The sequence below is a fragment of the Chlorocebus sabaeus genome, chromosome 28 (assembly GCF_047675955.1).
Source record: "Chlorocebus sabaeus isolate Y175 chromosome 28, mChlSab1.0.hap1, whole genome shotgun sequence".
Taxonomy (NCBI): domain Eukaryota; kingdom Metazoa; phylum Chordata; class Mammalia; order Primates; family Cercopithecidae; genus Chlorocebus; species Chlorocebus sabaeus.
The window spans coordinates 13,191,914-13,213,806 of record NC_132931.1 but is presented as its reverse complement, the minus strand read 5'-3'; the positions used below and the strand labels follow the sequence as shown (position 1 = coordinate 13,213,806).

The following is a 21,893-nucleotide window of genomic DNA, read 5'->3' as shown; positions in this document are numbered from 1 at the left end:
TAAAGAAAGGACTCATCAGATTTAGAAGTGAGATTTTTACAACATAAGTAAATGAGTCTTGGAGGCAGCAGTTTCTGTGGAGTGGCAGGGGTGTTGGGGAACAAGAGACAGTTTCTTTGAAGATTGCGAAGGAGTGGAATTTGAAAAAGCTATCATAGATGAATGTAAGGACTTTGTCTCTGAAGGAGAAACGAGGCCTGGTCACTGAAAGAATAATGGGTTGGATGGGTGGATTGTTTTTGTTTCTCTTTTTTTTTTTTTCCCCGACAGATCTCGCTCTGTTACCTAGGCAGGAGTGCAGTGGTACGATCTCGGCTCACTGCAACCTCTGCCTCCCGGGTTCAAGCTATTCTCGTGCCTCAGCCTCCCGAGTAGCTGGGATTACAGGCACCCTCCACCACACCCGCCTACTTTTTGTGTTTTTAGTAGAGGTGAGGTTTCACCACGTTGGCCAAGCTGGTCTCAAACTCCTGACCTCAGGTGATCCGACTGCCTCGACCTTCCAAAGTGCTGGGATTACAGGCGTGAGCCACCACGCCTGGCCCGTATGTTTTTTTAATGGGAGAAATTTTCAGCATATTTAAATGCTACTGGAGAAGAACTAGTAGAGTAAAATATGGAGGCAAGGAGGAGTAGATAGGCTGCACGTGGTGTCTCATGCCTGTAATCCCAGCACTTTGGGAGGCTGAGGTGGGCAGATCACAACAAGGTCAGGAGTTTGAGACCAGCCTGGCCAACATGGCAAAACCCTGTCTCTACTGAAAATACAAAAATTATCCAGGCATGGTGGCACACCCCTATACTCTCAGTTACTTAGGAGCTGAGGCAGGAAAATTGCTTGAATCCGGGAGGTGGAGGTTGCAGTGAGCTGAGATCACACAATTGCGTTCCAGCCTAGGTGACAATGTGAGACCGTATCTCAAAAAAAAGAAAAAAAAAATGGAGGGGCAGTTAGGTGATGTGGGGAGATCCCTGAAAAGCAGGAAGGTATGGTGAGATCTGGGGTACAGGAAGGAGGAAGGACTGACCTCGGCTTGAGAGACATGACTCCATAGAGAGACAAGGGGAAAAGGAAGTGGGCATGCTGTCCTGTTGAGCGCAGGAACTCATGCCTGTAATCTCAGCACTTTGAGAGGCCAAGGAAGGAGGATCACTTGAGGCCAGGAGTTCACGACAAACCCTTACAAAATATACAAAAATTAGCCAGGCGTGGTGGTGCACACCTGTAGAGGCTGAGGTGGGAGGATTGCTTCAACCGGGGAGTTAGAAGTAACAGTAAGCTGTGATTGTGTTGCTGTGTTCCAGCCTGGGTGACAGAGCAAGACCCAGTCTCAATAAATAAACAAATAAATAAATGTGTGAGACCAGTAGATATGAATAAGAGAAAGATAAAAAAAATACTGTGGTAGCTGGGATTAGCTGTATAGTTAAATGAGGGAGGAAAAAACATAAAAAGTCGGTTTTGTGATAGGGTTTTTTGTTTATATCCCTGTTTTTACTGTTTAAGTGTCTTTTTAGGAAGGTAAGTGAAAGTAGCTGTATGGTAAATTAAAATGGTCTTCATGGTTTAGGAATTATAACTTCTGACTGTATCAGAAAAAGATATGGTAGCTCCCTTAAAGGGTCATTGTAAGGATTAAATATACCATAAAATTGTAAAGTACTTAGCATAGTGCTGGACTTACAGCACTCAGCAAATGTTTAGCTCTTATTACTAATATAATACTGAAGACTCTCCTTACGAAAACATCTTGGGACATTCTCAGTAGGCCAGATACTTTCTGTTTTTTGTTTTTTGTTTTTTTTGGGACAGAGTCTCGCTTTGTCACCCAGACTGGAGTACAGTGGCGTGATCTTGGCTCCCTGCAACCTCTGCCTCCTGGGTTCAAGCGATTCTCCTGCCTCAGCCTCCTGAGCAGCTGGGTTTACAGGCATGTGCCACGACGCCTGGCTAATTTTTATCGTATTTTTAGTAGAGACAGGTTTTCATCATGTTGGCCAGGCTGGTTTCAATCTCCTGACCTCAAGTGATCCACCCACCTCGGCCTCCCACAGTGCTGGTATTATAGGTGTGAGCCCACACCCAACTGATAATTTTTGTAGTTTTTGTAGAGACAGGGTTTCGCCGTGTTTGCCAGGCTGGTCTCGGACTCCTGGCCTCAAGTGAACCACCCGCCTTGGCTTCCCAAAGTGCTAGGATTACAGGCATGAGCCACCGCGCCTGGCCAATACTCTATTTTTTGTTAACTACTGAAGATTTGTCTGTGCAAACCATATTAAACATCAGTGTTTTGAGTAAAGTATCTTGCTGATACTGTTGCACAAAGGAACTAATTTTAGCCACTGAAACATCCACCTTTATCAGTGACTGCTGAACATTAACCTAGCTCTTGGAAGTAGTAGGTTCTTCTCTGGATATAGAAAGAATGTCTTTTTTCCTTTAGATTAATTCATACCAAACTGAAATCCTGTGGACACTGAGAAACCTAGAAAGATCACCTTTCTTCTCAGGCTATGAATTCACAGGAAGAGGAAAGGGAAGATGGAGTTAGCTGCATAACCTACTATCCAATTTTATTAAGAATATTGCCCAGTCGCGACCGGGTGCGGTGGCTCACGTCTGTAATTCCAGCACTTTAGGAGGCCGAGGTGGGCGGATCAGTAGGTCAGGAGTTTGAGACCAGCCTGGCCAATATGGCAAAACCCTGTTTCTACTAAAATTACTAAAATTAGCCAGGCGTAGTGACTTGCGCCTGTAGTCCCAGCGACTCGGGAGGCTGAGGCAGAAGAATCGCTTGAACCTGGAGCTGCACTCCAGCTTGGGCGGCAGAGCGAGATTCCATCTCTTTTTTTTTTTTTTTTTTTTTTGAGGCGGAGTCTTCACTCTGTCGCCCGGGCTGGAGTGCAGTGGCGCGATCTCAGCCTCAGCTCACTGCAAGCTCCGCCTCCCGGGTTCGCGCCATTCTCCTGCCTCAGCTTCCCGAGTAGCTGGGACTACAGGCGCCCGCCACCGCGCCGGGGTAATTTTTTGTATTTTAGTAGAGACGGGGTTTCACCGTGTTAGCCAGGATGGTCTCGATCTCCTGACCTCGTGATCCGCCTGCCTCGGCCTCCAAAAGTGCAGGGATTACAGGCGTGAGCCACCACGCCTGGCCAACTCCATCTCAAAAAAAAAAAGAAAAAAGAAAAAACAATATTGCCCAGTCACATTGGCTCACGTCTGTAATCCCAGCCCTTTGGGAGGCTGAGGTAGGAGGATCACTTGAGCTCAGGAGTTGAAACCAGCATGGGCAACATAATGAGACCCTCATCTCCACAAAAAATACAAAAATTAGCTGGGCATGGTGGTGTGTACCTGTAGTCCTAGCTACTCGGGAGGCTGAGGTGGGAGGATCGCTTGAGCCCAAGAGGTTGAGGATGCAGTAAGCCATGATTGCCCCACTGCACTCCAGCCTGGGTGACAGAGTGAGACCCTGTCTCAAAACACACACACACGCGCACACACACACGAGAACATTTAACATGATACAGGTATTTGCAAGTGCCATACTGAGAGGAGACCCTCTTCGTTCAGTGGAATGACTGATTTCCAGTCTCCTTCCTTTGAACCTTCTTTGCCAGCTCTTCCTTCCCTAACCTCCTCCACTTTTCTGCTTGAATATTTTTCATCCCATCCCGGTACTGTAAAAGTCCCTTTACAAAATCATGGATCCCTAGCACTTGTCAGTTTCACTTCATTATCCCCTCATTTTATTTCTTCAAATTCAAGGAAGAGCTCATTTTTTCATTCTCTCTCTGTTATTTCAGGTTATGAGTCCAGGGACAATATGGAGCTCATAGTGAAGCAGATTTCTGATGAGGCTGAATCACACTGGGTGGCGCCAGAACACACTGAAAGGAGCGTTCCCCAGGATCCAGACTTTGCAGAAGTCAGTGACCTTAAGGGCATGGTACAAAGGTGGCAGGTCAACCCCACCGTGGGGAAATCAAGGCAGAATCCTTCCCAGAAAAGGAATCCGGACGCGATCACAGACCTCAGCCCTAAGCAAAGCACACATGGCGAGAGAGGGCACAGATGCAGCGATTGTGGCAAATTCTTCCTCCAAGCCTCAAACTTTATTCAGCATCGGCGCATCCACACTGGAGAAAAACCGTTTAAGTGCGGAGAATGTGGGAAGAGCTACAATCAGCGGGTGCACCTCACCCAGCACCAGCGGGTCCACACGGGGGAGAAACCCTACAAATGTCAGGTGTGCGGAAAGGCTTTCCGGGTGAGTTCCCACCTGGTTCAGCACCACAGTGTCCACAGCGGAGAGAGGCCCTATGGCTGCAATGAGTGCGGGAAGAACTTCGGTCGCCATTCGCACCTGATCGAACACCTAAAACGCCACTTCAGGGAGAAATCCCAGAGATGTACGTGTGAAGAGTTTATATCCAGGGGATAAATGGAGGCAAAAAGCAAAAGGTGTTTTATTAGTGCAGTACGGCAGGATAGATGCGTGGTGATACTGGGAGGGGTAGGATGAGGCAAAGGTTATCGTTTGTTTGATTCTTATTTATTTATTTTTTGAGACAGTCTCGCTCTGTCACCCAGGCTGGAGTGCAGTGGAGCGATCTCGGCTCACTGCAATTTCCGCCTCCTTGGTTCAAGCGATTCTCCTGCCTCAGCCTCCCAAGTAGCTGGGACTACAGGCACGCACCAGCACGCCCGGGTAATTTTTGTGTTTTCAGTAGAGACAGGGTTTCCCCATGTTGGCCAGGCTGGTTTTGAACTCCTGACCTCAGGTGATCCACCCGCCGTGGCCTCCCAGAGTGCTGGGATTACAGGCGTGAGCCACTGTGCTGGCTGTGCTCTCAGCTCTTAGTGGTTCCTTCTAGTAGTTCCGTATTTTAAAATAATACTGCTATTATTAGTTGGCTCATCAATTTTAGATGTTATCGATTGACTTTCTATGGTAGTAAATGAGGATTTGGCTCTCATATGCTTTTCTCTCTTTCCCCCATTATTTTACTTATTTTAAAACAATAGCCTGGGTACAGTGGCTCACACCTGTAATCTCAGTGCTTTGGGAGGCGGCTGAGCTGGGAGGATTACTGGAGGCCAGGCATTCAAGACCACCCTGGGCAACATAGCAAGACCTTTTCTCTACAAAAAAATTTAAAAATTACCTGGGCGTGGTGGCACGTGCCTGGAGTTCCAGCTCCCCAGAAGGCTGAGGCGGGAGGATCTCTTAGCCCAGGAGTTCAAGACTACAGTGAGCTATAATTGTGCCTGTGAATAGCCACTGCACTCCAGCCTGGCCAACAGAGCGAGACTTCTTCTCAAACAACAAAGAAACACAAACCCAATAAAATAACAGTAGTGCAGGAAGCTCGGAGAAAATAAAAAGAAAAAAATAAATCACCCGTAATCATATCACGCTAACTAATAGAACTGTTATTGCTTAGAATGTTTCCTTTGTTTTTTCATAAGTCTGTTTTACGTAGTCATACTCAGAATTAAATGTTAAGCGTACACATTTTCCAGTGCTGTTCAGCCCTCCTGTTTATTTCTGACAGTCTGCCATTGTGTGGTGGCATTGTAATTTCCTCAACTGTTCCCAGTTGCTGAACTTCAGATTTCTTCTCTTTTCTCCTGATAACTGTTTATGCCCGTGGCTTTTTCTTTTTTTCTTTTCTTTTCCTTTTTTGAGATGGAGTTTCACTCTTGTTGCCCAGGCTGGAGTGCAATGGCAGGATCTCAGCTCACTGCAACCTCTGCCTCCCAGGTTCAAGCGATTCTCGTGCCTCAGCCTCCCGAGTAGCTGAGATTACAGGCATGTGCCACCACACCTGGCTAATTTTTCTGGTATTTTTAGTAGACGGGGTTTCACTATGTTGGCCAGGATGGTCTTGAACTCCTGACCTCAAGTGAGCCACCATGCCTGGCCAGTATTTTTAAACATCTGTTCAAGTGACAGTAAATTTATCTGTGAATGAGATCATCGTAAACTGTGCTGTGAACTTAAAGGCCCTTACTAATATTCTTCAGACGATTCTAAGACCAGCCAAAGTGCTTTTCTTTTTTTTTTTTTTAAATTCTGCCTTTGATGGTTACAGCCACGCTGCATCTTCCACCATGGTGTAGAAGTCAGTAAAGTGTCTTTAAAGTTCTGGGCTGAGCCGAGCTATCCTCTCAGCTAGTGTTTTCCCATTCTACTTGATGATTCCCTCATTTGGGAAATCCACCAATAGTGCTTTGGACTTGAAAAGCAATCGCTTTAAAAGTTATCTGTTGTTTTATACCTTCCCTGCAACTGTTTCTATGGCTAGTTTCCCAGTGAGTACTCACTTGCCTCCCCCAGTTTTTGTTTCTTGGTATTTTTTTGTTTTTTTTTTTTTTGAGATAGGGTCTTGCTCTGTCACACAGGCTGGGGTAAAGTATCAGGATCTCAGCTCACTGCAGCCTCCACTTCCTGGGCTGAACTAATTCTCCCACCTCAGCTTCCTGCATAGCTGGGACTACAAGTGTTCACCACCACACCCAGCTAATTTTTGTATTTTTTTTGTAGAGAAGGGGTCTGACTCTGTTGCCCAGGCTGGTCTCGAACTTCTAGGCTTAAACGATCCTCCAGCCTTGGCCTCCCCAAGTGCTCGGATTTATAGGTGTAAGCCACCATGCCTGGTCCTCCCTCATTTTTTGGATCAAAGGGGGAATACATGTTTTGCACATCCAGCCATATTATTGAGAGTCTCTGTTGCTAGTTGCACAGGATCTGCAGTGAGCAGAACAGAGATACAGTCCATGCCCTCATGGAGTTGATGGTCTGGTGGGGGTAGGAGATAGTAAAGGTGATGAGCGTTCCCAAAGGAGAAGGATGACCTGCCGGGGGAGGAAAACTGAGGCTAGAATGTTGGCTAAGGGTGAAGGGGGCAGGGATTGCTGTATCGCCCGCCCTCTTGACAATGCTGCTGTTGGCTCATTTTGCCTTATTTCCTGACTCCTAGTCAGATATTCCCTGACTCCAAACCCTCTTCATCATCCTTTGCTCCCATTCTTCCAGTTTTTGTCAGTTGTCACCATCCAGTTGTCTATTTGTTTTTTGTTTTTCTTTTTTGAGATGGAGTCTTGCTGTGTCACCCAGGTTGGAGAGCAGTGACACGATCTCGACTCACTGCAGCTTTCGCCTCCCAGGTTCAGGCGATTCTCCTCCCTCAGCCTCCCGAGTAGCTGGGACTACAGGCACCTACCACCATCTCTTGCTAATTTTTATATGTTTAGTAGAGACAAGGTTTTACCATGTTGGTCAGGCTGGTCTTGAACTCCTGACCTCAGGTGATCCACCTGCCTCAGCCTCCCAAAATGCTGGGATTACAGGCACGAGTCACCACACCCAGCCTGCTACATTTTCTTTATCAACTCATTGCTCGATGGGCACTTAGATTGGTTCCATATCTTTGCAGTTGTGAATTGTGCCACAGAAGACATACGCTTACAGTCTTTTTGGTGTATTGCCTTTTCCTTTGTGTAGATATACCCAGTAGTGGAATTGCTGGATCAACTGGCAGATCCACTTCTGGTTCTTTAAGAAATCTCCATACTGGTATCCACAGAAGTTGTATTAATTTACCTCTTACCAGCAGTGTATAAGCGTTCCCTTTTCACCACATCCATACCAACATCTATTGTTTTTTGACTTGTTTTTTTTGAGACAGAGTCTCGCTCTGTTGCCCAGGCTGGAGTGCAGTTGCACAATCTTGGCTCACTGCAACCTCCGCCTCCTGGGTTCAAGCAGTTCTCTGCCTCAGCCTCTGGAGTAGCTGGGATTACAGGGCACCCACCACCATGCCCAGCTAATTTTTGTATTTTTAGTAGAAATGGGGTTTCACCATCTTGGCCAGGCTGGTCTTGAACTTCTGACCTCGTGATCCACCCACTTCAGCCTCCCAAAATGCTGGGATTACAGGCGTGAGCGACCTGTACCCGGCCTTTTTTTTTTTTTTTTTTTGAGATGGAATCTTGCTCTGTTGCCCAGGCTGGCATGCAATGCCACAGTCTTGGCTTACTACAACCTCTGCCTCCTGGGTTCAAGTGATTCTCCTGCCTCAGCCTCCCGAGTAGCTGGGATTACAGGTGCCTGCCACCATGCCCAGCTAATTTTTGTATTTTTAGTAGAGATGGGGTTGCACCATGTTGGCCAGGCTGGTCTCGAACTTCTGACCTCAGGTGATCCGCCTGCCTCGGCCTCCCAGAGTGCCGGGATTACAGGTGTGAGCCACTGTGCCAGGCCTTTTGACTTCTTAATAATGGCCATTCTTGCAGGAGTAAGGCAGTATCTTACTGTGGCTTTAATTTGCACCTCCCTGATTATTAGTGATGTTGAGCATTTTTGTCATGTTTGTTGGTTATTTGTATATATTATTTTGAGAAATGTCTCCATGTCATTTGCCTACTTTTTGATGGGATTTTTTCTTTTCTTGTTGACTTGTTTGAGTTACTTGTAGATTTTGGATATTAGTCCTTTGTGTGAGGCATAGTTTGTAAATATTTTCTGCCGTCCTGTGGCTGTATCTTGCTCTTTTCATCGGAAAATTCCAAAAGTTTGTTGTTTACTTTCCTGTTGGCATCAAGTACACACACGCGTCCAGCTCTGTTACTCCTGTTACATCATAGTTTCATCTGATGATCATTTTTTATGACAGTTTATTTTTCCTTTATAAAAGAACTGATGGGCTGGGCATGGTGGCTTAAACCTGTAATCCCAGCACTTTGGGAGGTTGGGGCGGGTGGATCACCCAAGGTCAGGAGTTTGAGACCAGCCTGGCCAACATGGTGAAACCCCTTCTCTACTAAACATACAAAAATTAGCTGGGTATGCCCATGCATGCCTGTAGTCTCAGCTACTTGGGAGGCTGAGGCAGGAGAATCGCTTGAACCCAGGAGGCCAAGGTTACAGTGAGCCGAGATCACGTCACTGTACTCTAGCCTGGGCGACAGAGCAAGACCCCATCTCAAAAAAAAAAAAAAAAAAAGAACTGATGACATTTGCACTTGCTCTTTATTTTTTTTAGGCAGTGACAAAAGAAGTAAGAACACAAAATTAAGTGTTAAGAAGAAAATTTCAGAATATTCAGAAGCAGACATGGAACTATCTGGAAAAACCCAAAGAAATGTTTCTCAAGTTCAAGATTTTGGGGAAGGCTATGAGCTTCAAAGCAAGCTGGATAGAAAGCAGGGAATTCCCATGAAAGAGATAGTAGGACAACCCTCTTCAAAGAGGATGAACTACAGTGAAGTCCCTTATGTCCACAAAAAATCCTCCACTGGAGAGAGACCACATAAATGTAATGAGTGTGGGAAAAGCTTCATTCAGAGCGCACATCTTATTCAACATCAAAGAATACACACTGGGGAGAAACCATTCAGGTGTGAGGAATGTGGGAAAAGCTACAACCAACGCGTACACCTAACTCAGCATCAGCGCGTCCACACAGGTGAGAAGCCCTACACCTGTCCTTTATGTGGGAAAGCCTTCAGAGTGAGGTCCCACCTTGTTCAGCATCAGAGTGTGCACAGTGGGGAGAAACCCTTCAAGTGTAATGAATGTGGGAAAGGCTTTGGGAGGCGTTCCCACCTGGCTGGACATCTGCGACTCCACTCCCGAGAGAAAGCCCACCAGTGCCGTGAATGTGGGGAAATCTTTTTTCAGTACGTTAGTCTAATTGAACATCAGGTGCTCCACATGGGTCAGAAAAATGAAAAACATGGCGTCTGTGAGGAAGCATATAGTTGGAACTTGACAGTGATTGAAGACAAGAAGATCGAGTTACAAGAGCAGCCTTATCAGTGTGATATCTGCGGAAAAGCCTTTGGTTACAGTTCAGACCTCATTCAGCATTACAGAACTCATACGGCAGAGAAGCCCTATCAATGTGATACATGTAGAGAAAATGTTGGCCAGTGTTCCCACACCAAACATCAAAAAATCTACTCGAGCACAAAATCCCATCAATGTCACGAATGTGGCAGAGGCTTCACTCTGAAGTCACATCTTAATCAACATCAGAGAATCCATACTGGTGAGAAACCTTTTCAATGTAAAGAATGTGGAATGAATTTCAGCTGGAGTTGTAGCCTCTTTAAACACCTGAGAAGCCATGAGAGGACAGATCCCATAAATACCTTAAGTGTAGAGGGGTCTCTGTTGTAGAATAGCTCTGAATTTTAGAGAAGCCTTCCTGGAGGGAAACCGTACTCCTATAATGAGCAAAGTAACAACTTCAAGCATTTTTCCAGCGTAACCATCAAAATCATAAATAGGTTGAAATCCTTTAGTTAGAACTCAGCCTTTAGGAACACCGGAGAACCCACAATAATAGATATCTGCTCGTGTTCCCCACTGAGAAATGCTTTAGTTAGCATCTTCATGCTTGGGAATCTAGACAAGAAGAGAATCCATGGATGGACATGGTCGAGGAATTCAGAAAGCCTTCAGATGACATTCAGTCTTCACTTGAAACTCAAAACTGACACTAGGAACAGCCTCATGAGTTCAGTAGAAGTAAGCTTTATTTGTAGCTTCTGCCTCGTTTGATGGCCTATCTATTCAGGGAAGCGCACAGTAAAAGACTTCTTCAGCATGATGTCTGTTTTGGTACCTCAGCAATTAATCTTTTCTAGAAATTATTATTCCAGCCACTAGAATACCCTAGTCACTATTCCCACTTTGAGCATTAACCCCTTTGAAAAGAAACGGACTTAAAGTATCTCTATTTTGGCAAAATTCGGGTTCAGGGGCTGGATGGTATGTGTTTCTGCTGCCTTATTTAATCTACCACTTCTCTGTGAAACACTCTACCTTGTTTTTGGTTTGATTCTACTGACGTCAAGGTTTAGCCAGTAGAAGGTAGAGTTAAATTTGTCAATTCAGAAGAAACTGTGCTGGTCAGTCACATCTTAAGGCAAAGGGAGAGGGACCTTAGGGTAACAGAGAAGACAGGCAAAGCTGTGGACTGTTTGATCTTGTATTACCCACAGGAATGAGAGCAGCTAAACCCATAGAAGGAATTGGACCAAGGTGAATTACGAGTCCTGGCCCCAGCAGTATGTGTGCTGACTCCTGGGTGCCCCAGAAATAGAGCTCTCCCATAGAGTGGTGATATACAGCATGAGTTTCAGTTTGCATTGCGCTAGGATTGAAAGGAATCAGTCATGAGCAGGCAGGCAGAAGGTCCTGTTAGCCCTGCCTTCCAGGAAGGTCGGGGTGGGAGTTTTGAGTGGGAAAGAGATGACATGCACGAAGAGAGTTCCCCTGAGCCTGTTTGCCAGGGACAGTGAGTGAGTGCTCTTGGGCACTGCTCAGGCCCTGCTTCTGCTGACTTGCCTGGCTTACAATAAATGCCTAATAAATATTTGTTGACCGTATGTGTCGTACACTATGGTACCCTGTCCGGTCCCCTCTACCAAGCTGGGACCCCTCAACTCTTCTGCTCTGAGTTTGGGCCGCAAGTGCTCACAGCTCTTGTTCTCTGGAAACTGGAGAATTAACCTCAGGAGATGAGAGACATCTCACCTTACCCAGGAGGCACCTCCTCTCTACAACCCAATGCCTGGTTCATTTGATTAAAGCAGGGAAAACCCCAGGGTGCTATGACTGCTCTGGCACCCTTGGATCAGGCTAAACTAGACTTTTTCTGAGCCTTCATCCATGCTCAGCTCTCTCCCTTCTCTATCCTGTTTCATTCCCTCCCTCAAAGGCGTTTCCTGAATAAATCACACTGTCAATCACATGGTTCTGAATCCCTGCCTCAGGCTCTGCTTTAGAGAACCTGATCTAAGACATTTGGTGCCATGAGTGGTCCTAGGAAGCTGCTGTGAGAGTGGATTGTGGAGTTGGTCACTCACCAGGAGGGAGTGAAGACCGCCATCACTGTTAATAGTCCTGGCATGTGGTACCTGTCCGGTCACTAAGTCATTCACTTGGAAACTGGGATAGGATACAGGTGGAAAAGGATCTATTGACTTGTAGAGGTTTGGGACTAACAGGAAAATAAGGATTATGGAATTGAGTGGCTCTTGCTGAAAGTTACTGACTCCTTGAAGAGAAAAAAATGACAGGGCAAATAACCACCAATTTAATGCCAAGTGTGTGTCAGAGGACCTTCTTGGTAGCTTTTTAGTATTTTTATAGACAGGGTCTTGCTCTGCTGCCCAGGCTGGAGTGCAGTGGTGCAATCGGCTCACTGCAGCCTTGACCTCCTGGGCTCAAGTGACCTAGCCACCTCAGCCTCCTGAGTTGCTGGGACTACAGGCACATGCCACCACAAGTGGCTAATTTTTAAAAAACATTTTTTTTTTGAGAGATGGTATCTCCCTATGCTGCCCAGAGTGGTCTCAAACTCCTGGGCTCAAGTGATCCTCCAGCCTTGGCCTCCCAAAGTGTTGGGATTACAGGCATGAGCTACTGTGCCTGGCCTTGGAATGATTCCTGAAACTTAGAAAAGTCAGTGGCCCACATTAAATGAAGTAGAGATGACAAAACCATGGTGGACTTAACAAAGGGATCCAAAGAGTCATACATAAACGAGGATGGAACTAGAAGGTAAGATCAAACAACCCACCTTCAGTTATATTCCTTAGGAGGGTCTGAAGAGCATTCTGTTTACCAGGGTTCCAAGGAATGCCCTGACTGGGGGGCCATCAGCATCACTGAAAAGCTTGGTATTGGCTATCCTTGTTTGCAGGGGCTGATTATTACATAACGTCACCCCAGACCATTCAGCCAGAGGTGCAGCAGTGGGCATGTGGCCATGGGGACCATTGTTTCTTTTTTTTCCTTTTTGAGACAGGGTCTCGCTTTGTCCCCCAGGCTGGGGTGGAGTGGCACGATTACAGCTCACTGCAGCCTCAACTTCCTGGGTGCCAGTGATCCTCCCACCTCAGCTTTCCAAGTAGCTGGGACCAGAGGCATGTGCCACCATGGCTGGTTCATTTTTGTATTTTTGGTAGAGACAGGGTTTCGCCATGTTGCCCAGACTGGTCTCGAACTCCTGAGCTCAAGCAATCTACCCATCTCAGCCTCCCAAAGTGCTGGGATTACAGACATGGGCCACCTCACCAGGCTATTTATTTTCTATTTTTGGTAGAGATGAGGTCTCACTATGTTGCCCAGGCTGGTCTTGAATTCCTGGGATCAAGGAATACTCCTGTCTCTGCCTCCCAAAAATGCTGGGATTACAGGCATGAGCCATCATGCTTGGTTCGTACACTCTTTAAACCAACAGCCATTAAAGGTGCTGTCTTTAATAGGCAGAATAAGGCGGGGCATTGTGGCTCATGCCTGTAATCCCAGCATCTTGAGAGGTCAAGGCAGGTGGATCACTTGAGCCCAAGAGTTCAAGATCAGCCTGGGCAACATAGTGAGATCCTCCCTACTCTGCCCCACCCTCTAGAGAAAATAAATTAGTTGGGCGTGGTGGTGCATGCATCTGTTCCCAGTTACTTGGGAAGCTGAGGTGGGAGGATCACTTGAGCCCAGGAATTCAAGGCTGCAGCGAGCTATGATTGCACCACTGCCCTCCAGCCAGGGAAACAGAGCGAGACCCTGTCTCAAAAAATAAATAAATAAATGAAATAATGGGATGGTGTATCAGAATTCTTCGGCAGCATTGTGCCAATCTCCTTAAAACATTGGGGTGGGCTGGGTGCAGTGGCTCATGCCTGTAATCACAGCACTTTGGGAGGCTGAGGCAGGTGGATCACTTGCAGTCAGGAGTCCAAGACCAGCCTGGCCAACATGGTGAAACTCCACCCCTACTAAAAATACAAAAAATTAGCCAGGTGTGGTGGCAGGCGCCTGTAATCTCAGCTAATCAGGAGGGTGACGTGGGAGAATCGCTTGAACCTGGCAGGCGGAGGTTGCAGTGAGTTGAGATCGCGCCACTGCACTCCAGCCTGGGTGACACAGTAAGACTCAAAAAAAGAAAAAAAAAGAAAAAATCATTGGGGGTGACGGTGAAAGCAAAGACTTTCAGCAGGAATTTTTGCCTTCTTAAAAATGAAGTCCGACTTTACTTCAAGTTTGGCTTGAAGCCAAACTATGCCCCTCCTTACCATGTTTCGTATAAATTCATATTGGCCATCCCTTATCAGGATACTAGCCTCTTTTTGACAACTCTTTCAGATCTGTTTGGTATGATTAGATATATGCAAATTACAAGTTGTCATAAACTGTATTCTCTTCTCCGCTACCCCCCCCCCCCGAAGGAATTGTTGAAGTCCCAGCCCCTAGTACCTCAGAATGTGACCTTATTGGAGATAGAACCATAGCAGATATAATTAGTTAAGACGAGGTCTCGGCGGGGCACGGTGGCTCATGCCTGTAATCCCAGCACTTTGGGAGGCCCAGGTGGGCGGATCACTTGAGTTCAGGAGTTCAAGACCAGCCTGGCCAATACGGCGAAACCGTGACTCTACTAAAAATACAAAACTTAGCTGGGCGTGGCGGGTGCCTGTAGTCCCAGCTACCCGGGAGGCTGAGGCAGGAGAATCGCTTGAACCTGGGTGGCGGACGTTGCGGTCAGCTGAGATTGTGCCATTGCACTCCAGCCTGGGCAACAGAGTGAGATTCTGTCTCAAAAAAAAAAAAAAGATCAGGTCTTACTGGGATGGGACGAGCCCCTAATCCAAAGCAACTGATGTCCTTATGAGAAGCTGACTGTGGACGCAGGCACACAAGAGAGAAGGCCACATGATGGCAACGGCAGAGGCAGAGATGGGTTATGCAGCTGCAAGCCAAGGAATGCCAAAGATTGCCAGCAAACCACCAGAAGCTCTGAAGAGCCAAAGTTTCCCTTGCAGGTTTCAGGGGGAGCATAGACCTGCTGACACCTTAGTTTCTGACTTCGGAACTCCAGTACTGAGAGACAATACATTTTTATTGTTTTAAACCACCCAGTTTGTGGTACTTTGTTACAGCAGACCTGGGAAATGAATGCACAAGTGTATTCTCTCCTTTGTGAATATTAGCATATTAAGGATTTTTTTTTTTTTTTTTTTTTTTTGAGATGGAGTCTCACTCTCTCGCCCAGGCTGGAGTGTAGTGGTGCAATCTTGGCGCACTGCAACCTCCGCCTTCCGAGTTCAAGCGATTGTCTTGCCTCAGCCTCCCAAGTAGCTGGGATTGAAGAGCCGGCCGCACAGCTGTGTGTGGGAGCCACCGGACTAAGCAGCCGAGACAAGGTGGACAGTATAAGAGAATAGTGTAAGTAAGCTGCTAAGAGAGCTGCTAAATAAAACGACATTTCACCTGCCTCCTGCCTCCTGAGTGTTCTTTCAGCTATCTGCTCATCCACCCACTCCCTTTGAACCTCAGCATGAGTTGGAACCTCACCCTGGGCATGACAGTTGGCGTAGTTGTGAACCTGACACCGATGGAATAGTAGAGCTCTAAGGCGATCAATTGGAATATGAAGCAGTTAATTTTTGCATTGAGTTATTTCCACTTGTTAAAAGTGAAAAGGGGGGAAATGATTAAAATCTGCTTTTGTTGTTATTGTTGTTGAGACAGAGTCTCACTCTGTCACCCAGGCTGGAGTGCAATGGTGTGATGGTGGTTCACTGCACCCTCGACTTCCTGGGCTCAAGTGATCCTCCCACCTCGACCTCCTGAGCATTAGGGACTACAGGTGCTCACCATCATTCCTGGCTAAGTTGTAATTTTTGTGTGTGATGAGACTGGCTCTCACATGTTGCCCTGGCTGGTCTGTTAACTCCTGGCCTCAAGCAATCCTTCCACCTCAGCCTCCTGAGCAGCTGGGTCCATAGGCACACACCATCGTGCCTGGCTAATTTTTGCATTTTTGTAGAGATGGGGTTTTGCCGTGTTGCCTAGGCTCATCTCGAACTCTTGGGCAAAGGATCAAGTGATCCTCTGACTTCAGCCCACTTTGGCCTCCCAAAGTGTTGGGACTACAGGTATGAGCCACTACACCTGGCCCTGCTCTCTCTTTAGGAAGCAAAACCCATAAGAACTTTAAAGACTTCCTAAAGCAATTGGTCTTAACATTTTGGGGATAAGGTAGCCTTCTTAGAATCTGTTGAAATCCACTGGCCTTCCCCCCAGAAAAGTCCATATTTACAGAGTCTGATGCATGATGTCAGAATGTCTGTGGAGCCACTAGGGCTATCTGAAAATTCCAAAAGAAGGGACACAGAGGAAAAACTGGCTGAGGGGAATTGCATCAGGAGCACTGGGAGTAGTGACACAATCATACCTAAAGTAAGAGAACACCAAAGCATTACGGGGCATAGATGGATGTTAGAGAGTGGGGAAAAGGCAGGTTTATGGAGCCTGCACTACAAATGAGAAAGTAGGCAAAAATAAAAGACTGGCAGCTCAGAGTAATAACAAAAAAGAGGGGAGAAAATTATCTTTTTTCCTTTTTTCCCCTCCTTTTTTTTTTTTGAGACAGGGTCTCACTCTGTCCCCCAGGCTGGAGTGCAGTGGCATGATCTCAGCTCACTGCAATCTCCGCTTCCTGGTTTCAAGCGATTCTCCTGCCTCAGCCTCCCAAGTAGCTGGGACTATAGGCACCCATCACCATGCCCAGCTAATTTTTGTATTTTTTGGTAGAGATGGGGTTTCACCATGTTTGCCAGGCTGGTCTTGAACTCCTGACCTCAGGTGATCCACCCGCCTCAGTTGCCCAAAGTGCTGGGATTACAGGCATGAGCCACTGTGCCTGGCCTCATTTTCTTTTTGCTTTGATGATATACATTCTTTACATAATAATCATTCAGTACTAGTACAGAAAACACTTGTATTTCTTAAAAACCTAGGCATGATTGTTAACCTCAATGATATTTCCCTGAGGGAGCCCACGTGCTTAGCCAGGGTCAGCAAATAAAGTCAAAGAGTGATGAGTGGAGGTCAAGAGAAAACTCTCAGAGGTCACCCTAAAATCAGCATTTGTGGCTCAGATAACCCTGTTATATTTCAAGGATTATGTCCCTTCCTATCAGGGAATCTTCCCTTGGTCTTGACATTCCTGACCCTTGCTCAGTATCTTTTCCACTGGTTGACACATGAAGATAGGACACAGGAAGTGAAAACACACACTCTTTCCCCTCTGCCCGGGCTATCCAACACCATGTAATTAATCCTGGGGCGAAGGAAAACACCAGATGTCTTCGCTCATGTAGTATTTTATTCACAAGACACACCCCTTTGAAGTAGTGGTTTCTCTCCTTTGCTGGGTATTGTTGCTTATGACCAAGGAAATCTAGTATATATATATATATATTTTTCTGAGACGGGGACTTTCTCTGTTCCCCAGGCTGGAGTGCAGTGGCAAAATCCCAGCTCACTGCAGCCTTGAACTCCTGTGCTCAAGTGATCCTCTTGCCTCAGCCTCCTGGATAGCTGAGACTATGGGTGCACCACCGAGCCTTCCTACTTTTTAAAATTTTTTGTAGAGTTGAGGTCTTGCTATGTTGCTCAGGCTGGTCTTGAACTCCTGGCCTCAAGTGATCCATTTTGACCTCCCAAAGTCCTGGAATTACATGTGAGAGCCACCGCCCCCAGCAGAAATCTAGTCTTTTAGAGCTTTTCTCTGTCACATCATTCCTGAGATGTGGATTTTCTGGCACCTTAAAAGATGAGGGCTCCACCAAATCTCTTCTCCCATGCATGACAGTCATAAGGTTTATCTCTCAGGTAGATTCTATAATGTAAAATTAAGCTAATGCTGTGGCCCAAACTTTCCCACCTCCAGGATTTACAGGGCTTCTCTTCTGTCTACCACAAATGTCATGCTGAGGCTGGAAGCCTTTTCACACCCATTGCACTGCAGGATCTCTCCCCAGGCAGATCCTTGGTGCACAGTGAAGCATGAGCTTGACCTGAAGCTTTTCCCACACTCGCCATAAGGGTGGAATTGCTCTTCAGTGGAGCTACCTGGTGGTGATGAGAACTGAGCTCAGCCTGAAGCTTCTGCCACTCTTCCTACATGTTACAGTTTGGTCTCAGTGTGGATTCTTCCATGCACCATCCCCATGGTGCATGTAAAGTGTTCTCACAGTCAAGGCAATGATATCACCTCTCCCTGGTGCGATTCATGGTGAGGCCTGAGTTAGAACTAAAGCTCTTCTTGCACTTGTCACATGTTCGGGGCCTCTCCTGGGTATGCACTCTCTGGCTGAGCTTTTCCTGCATTCTTTTTTTTTTTTTTTTTTTTGAGACGGAGTCTCGCTCTGTTGCTCAGGCTGGAGTGCAGTGGCGTGGCGTGATCTTGGCTCACTGCAGGCTCCGTGTGGCGTGATCTTGGCTCACTGCAAGCTCCGCCTCCTGGATTCATGCCATTCTTCTGCCTCAGCCTCTCGAGTAGCTAGGACTATATAGGCACCCGCCAGCATGCCTGAATAATTTTTTTGTATTTTTAGTAGAGATGGGGTTTCACCGTGTTAGCCTTTGATCTCCTGACCTCGTGATCTGCCTGTCTCGGCCTCCCAAAGTGCTGGGATTACAGGCGTGAGCCACCGTGCCTGGCCTACGTTCTTTACACTGGTAGGGCTTCTCTCTGGCATGTGTCTTGTGATGGCACACCATGTTAGAACTCTGCCCAAGTTTTTTCCACTCTCCCCTATATGGGTTATGAAGACTATTTTTTTCCGGGCTTATTTTCCAGACATCTCTGTGCACATCTTCACATTGGACCTCTCTCTCCTGATCTCCTCTTCCTGGCCTTGCCCACCTTGCAAAATCATGGCCAGCTTATTGTTTGGTTTCTCCTCATAATGTCCTGGCAGGTATTTTTTTCACCGTTTTCTGCCTTGAAGGCCTTTTCCTTCTTCACGTTAGAATCCAAAGGCAAAAGTACAAAGTGAAGGTGTTAGCCTTGAAATAGGGTGTGGAACTGGGAAAAAAATAACAGGAACAATTGCATTAGATTCAGTTTAAGTGCAAGTTTCTTTGAATGAAGTAATTCACAGAGCTCAAAGGCAAAGCTAGAAGGAAGGTAGCTTTGGGTGACTCTGTCGAAACAACCCCTGAGCAAGGTCTTTTTCATAGGCTCATATGGACTGCTTCTTTTTTTTTTTTTTTGAGATGGAGTCTCTGTTGCCTAGGCTGGAGTGTAGAGGCGTGATCTCAGCTCACTGCAACCTCCGCCTCCCAGGTTCAAGTGATTCTCCCACTTCGGCCTCCCAAGTAGCTGGGATTACAGGTGCCCGCCACTGCCCTCAGCTAAGTTTTTTTTTTTTTTTTTTTTTTTTAAGACAGAGTCTCGCTCTGTCACCCAGGCTAGAGTGCAGTGGCTTGATCTTGGCTCACTGCAACCTCTGCCTCCTGGGTTCAAGTAATTCTCTTGCCTCAGCCTCCCAAGTAGCTGGGACTACAGGTGCCTGCCACCATGACCAGCTAATTTTTTTATTTTTAGTAGAGATGGGGTTTCACCATGTTGGCCAGGCTAGTCTCAAACTCCTGACCTTAATTGATCCTCCCACTTTGGCCTCCCAAAGTGCTGGAATTACAGGCATGAGCCACTGCGCCCAGCCTGGACTACTTGTGAACGATCATTTTACAGCCTGCCATGTATTTACTTCCTCTACAAAGACCTTTGTGATTCTTTCACAGTCTTCTCTACAGTCCCTCATTTAATTGAAATTACTCATTTATAATCCTCTTTTGTTTAACATTTATTTATTACTTGTGTAGCACTTACTAAACATCAGTCAGTCTCCTAAGTGCATGACATATATTAATTCAGTTATTTCACACAGTAACTGCATTAGGTAGGTACTATTATATATGTGTTTATTTATCAAGAGGTATTTTTTCATCCATGTACAAAAGAATGGTTAGAAAAAGACTGGGGACCAGGCACAGTGGCTCAGGCCTGTAATCCTAGCACTTTAGGAGGCTGAGGTGGGAGGATCGCTTGAGCCCAGGAGTTCAAGACCAGCCTGGGCAACACAGCGAGACCCCATTGCTACAAAAAAAAATCAACATTAGAGGCTGGGCGCAGTGGCTCACGCCTGTAATCCCAACACTTTGGGAGGCCGAGACGGGCCTGAAAGTCAGGAGTTCGAGACCAGCCTGGCCAACATGGTGAAACCGCATCTCCACCAAAAACACAAAAATTAGCTGGACATGGTGGCGGGCGCCTGTAATCCCAGCTACTCAGGAGGCTGAAGCAGGAGAATTGCTTGAGCTCGGGAGATGGAGGTTGCAGTGAGCTGAGATCGTGCCACTGCATTCCAGCCTGGGCGACAGAGTGAGACTCCATTTCAGGAAAAAATCAAAAACAAAAACAAAAAAAAACCAACATTAGCGGGGCGTGGTGGCACATGCCTATAGTCCCAGGAGGCTGTGGTGAGAGGATCACTTGAGCCCTGGAGGTTGAGACTGCAGTGAGTTGTCATCATGCCCACCTGGGCACCAGAGAAAGGGTCTGTCTGCCACCCTCCCACCCCAGGCACAGCCAAAAAAAAAGAAAAAGAAAAAAAAAGTATAGCCTCACAGAAATCTTGGGCCACTTCAGTCAGGGAGTGACAGTCCCATGACTAACTTGGGTCTCCTGACTCCTATCTATGGGACTTTCTGCTAACACTCACCTTCTAACTCCAGTTCCACCTGTCCCACGTCAAAAACCCTAATTTCAGCATCTCCGGGTTGGGGTCCAGGCGCCTCACTGTCCCTTTTGTTTGTGCCGCGTGCTCGCCCCGGCGAGGCCATTGGGTAGGGCAGGTGCATAGGGCACCTAGGGTGGGGGACGGACGTGTTCACTGCAGGCGCCAACTGCATGCACACAATGCTCACCTGCAGGCCTTGCCACCTAGGGTGGGTATGGAGCACCAGAGTCTTTTGCATAACTACAGTTCTGGCTCTGGATTTTCCGCCATTGCGACTGGCCGAGGCAGGGGCACCAGCTCCCAGCAATGCTCAGCGAAGGGCAGGCTGGGTCGTTCCTGCCACTTGAAGGACCGGGGTGGCCAGGCTGAGGACCTGGAGGAGAAGCGCCCTGTGCCCTGGTGTGCTCACTCCCAAAGCCTTTCTTCTCCATCCCAGGAAGCAGCCCTGAGTAGCGGTTTGCGCCCGGGTGTTGGTTCTGTTCTGCGGCCTAAGCTCTGTCTGCGGTCTACGAAGGAGCCACCTAATACCAAGGGTCTGTGAGCCAGAGTGCCCACTGGACAGGGGTCCTCAGCTCTGGGCAGAGGGAAGGCTTGGACCTCAGGCAGGCTCAACACACCCTTAGCCGGTCAGCGTGGGGACCAAGTGTGGTGTAGCTGCAGACGGCCAACGAAAAGGAGAAAGGGGTTGAAGAGCAGCTACCTCCTACCTCCCGTTTGCTCTGTCTAGCACAGGGGCACCAATCCCTGGAAGTGGAGAGAAGCACTTTAACTTCAAGTTTGAAGTTGAGAAAACTTCAGGCTTCACCTTGTACCCCAGTGAATGGCTAAACTAGCAAATCGACGGCCACTGTCTGATGTGTCCCACAGACGTACCATTTGTCCCTCACCATGTTTTCGGTATCTTTGAGGCAACATTAAAAATTGGATTTCAGGCCAGGCTCAGTGGCTCACATCTGTAATTCCAGCACTTCGGAAGGCTGAGGCAGGAGGACTACCTGAGACCAGGAGTCAAGGACAGCCTGGGCAACACAGTGAGATCCGTCTCTACAAAAAATAAAAATGATGAGGCAGGAAGATCGCTTGAGCCTGGAAAGGCTACAGTAAGCCCTGATTGCAAAGTGCATTCCAGCTGGGTGATGGAATGAGACCCTGTCTTGAAACAAAACACAAGAAAACAAAACACCATCATCATCTATCTTCTTTCCTGTGTCCTGACTTTTTTTTTTTTTTTGAGATGGAGTCTCGCTCTGTTGCCAGGCTGGAGTACAGTGGTGCGATCTCC

General features: G+C 47.1%; 1 protein-coding gene across 6 annotated transcripts in view; it reads left to right on the top strand.

The window, feature by feature from the left end:
* ZKSCAN5 (zinc finger with KRAB and SCAN domains 5) overlaps positions 1–14,239 on the top strand; it is a 34,331-nt gene extending 20,092 nt beyond the window's left edge. For all 6 annotated transcript variants that reach the window (XM_008018622.3, XM_008018623.3, XM_008018624.3 and 3 more), the window contains 2 exons: positions 3,808–4,413; positions 9,052–14,239. In XM_008018622.3, the coding sequence (XP_008016813.2) occupies positions 3,808–4,413; positions 9,052–10,190 (1,745 nt within the window). In that variant the 3' untranslated portion in view covers positions 10,191–14,239. The remainder of the gene's footprint in view (positions 1–3,807; positions 4,414–9,051) is intronic.
* The last annotated feature ends 7,654 nt before the right edge of the window (positions 14,240–21,893 follow it).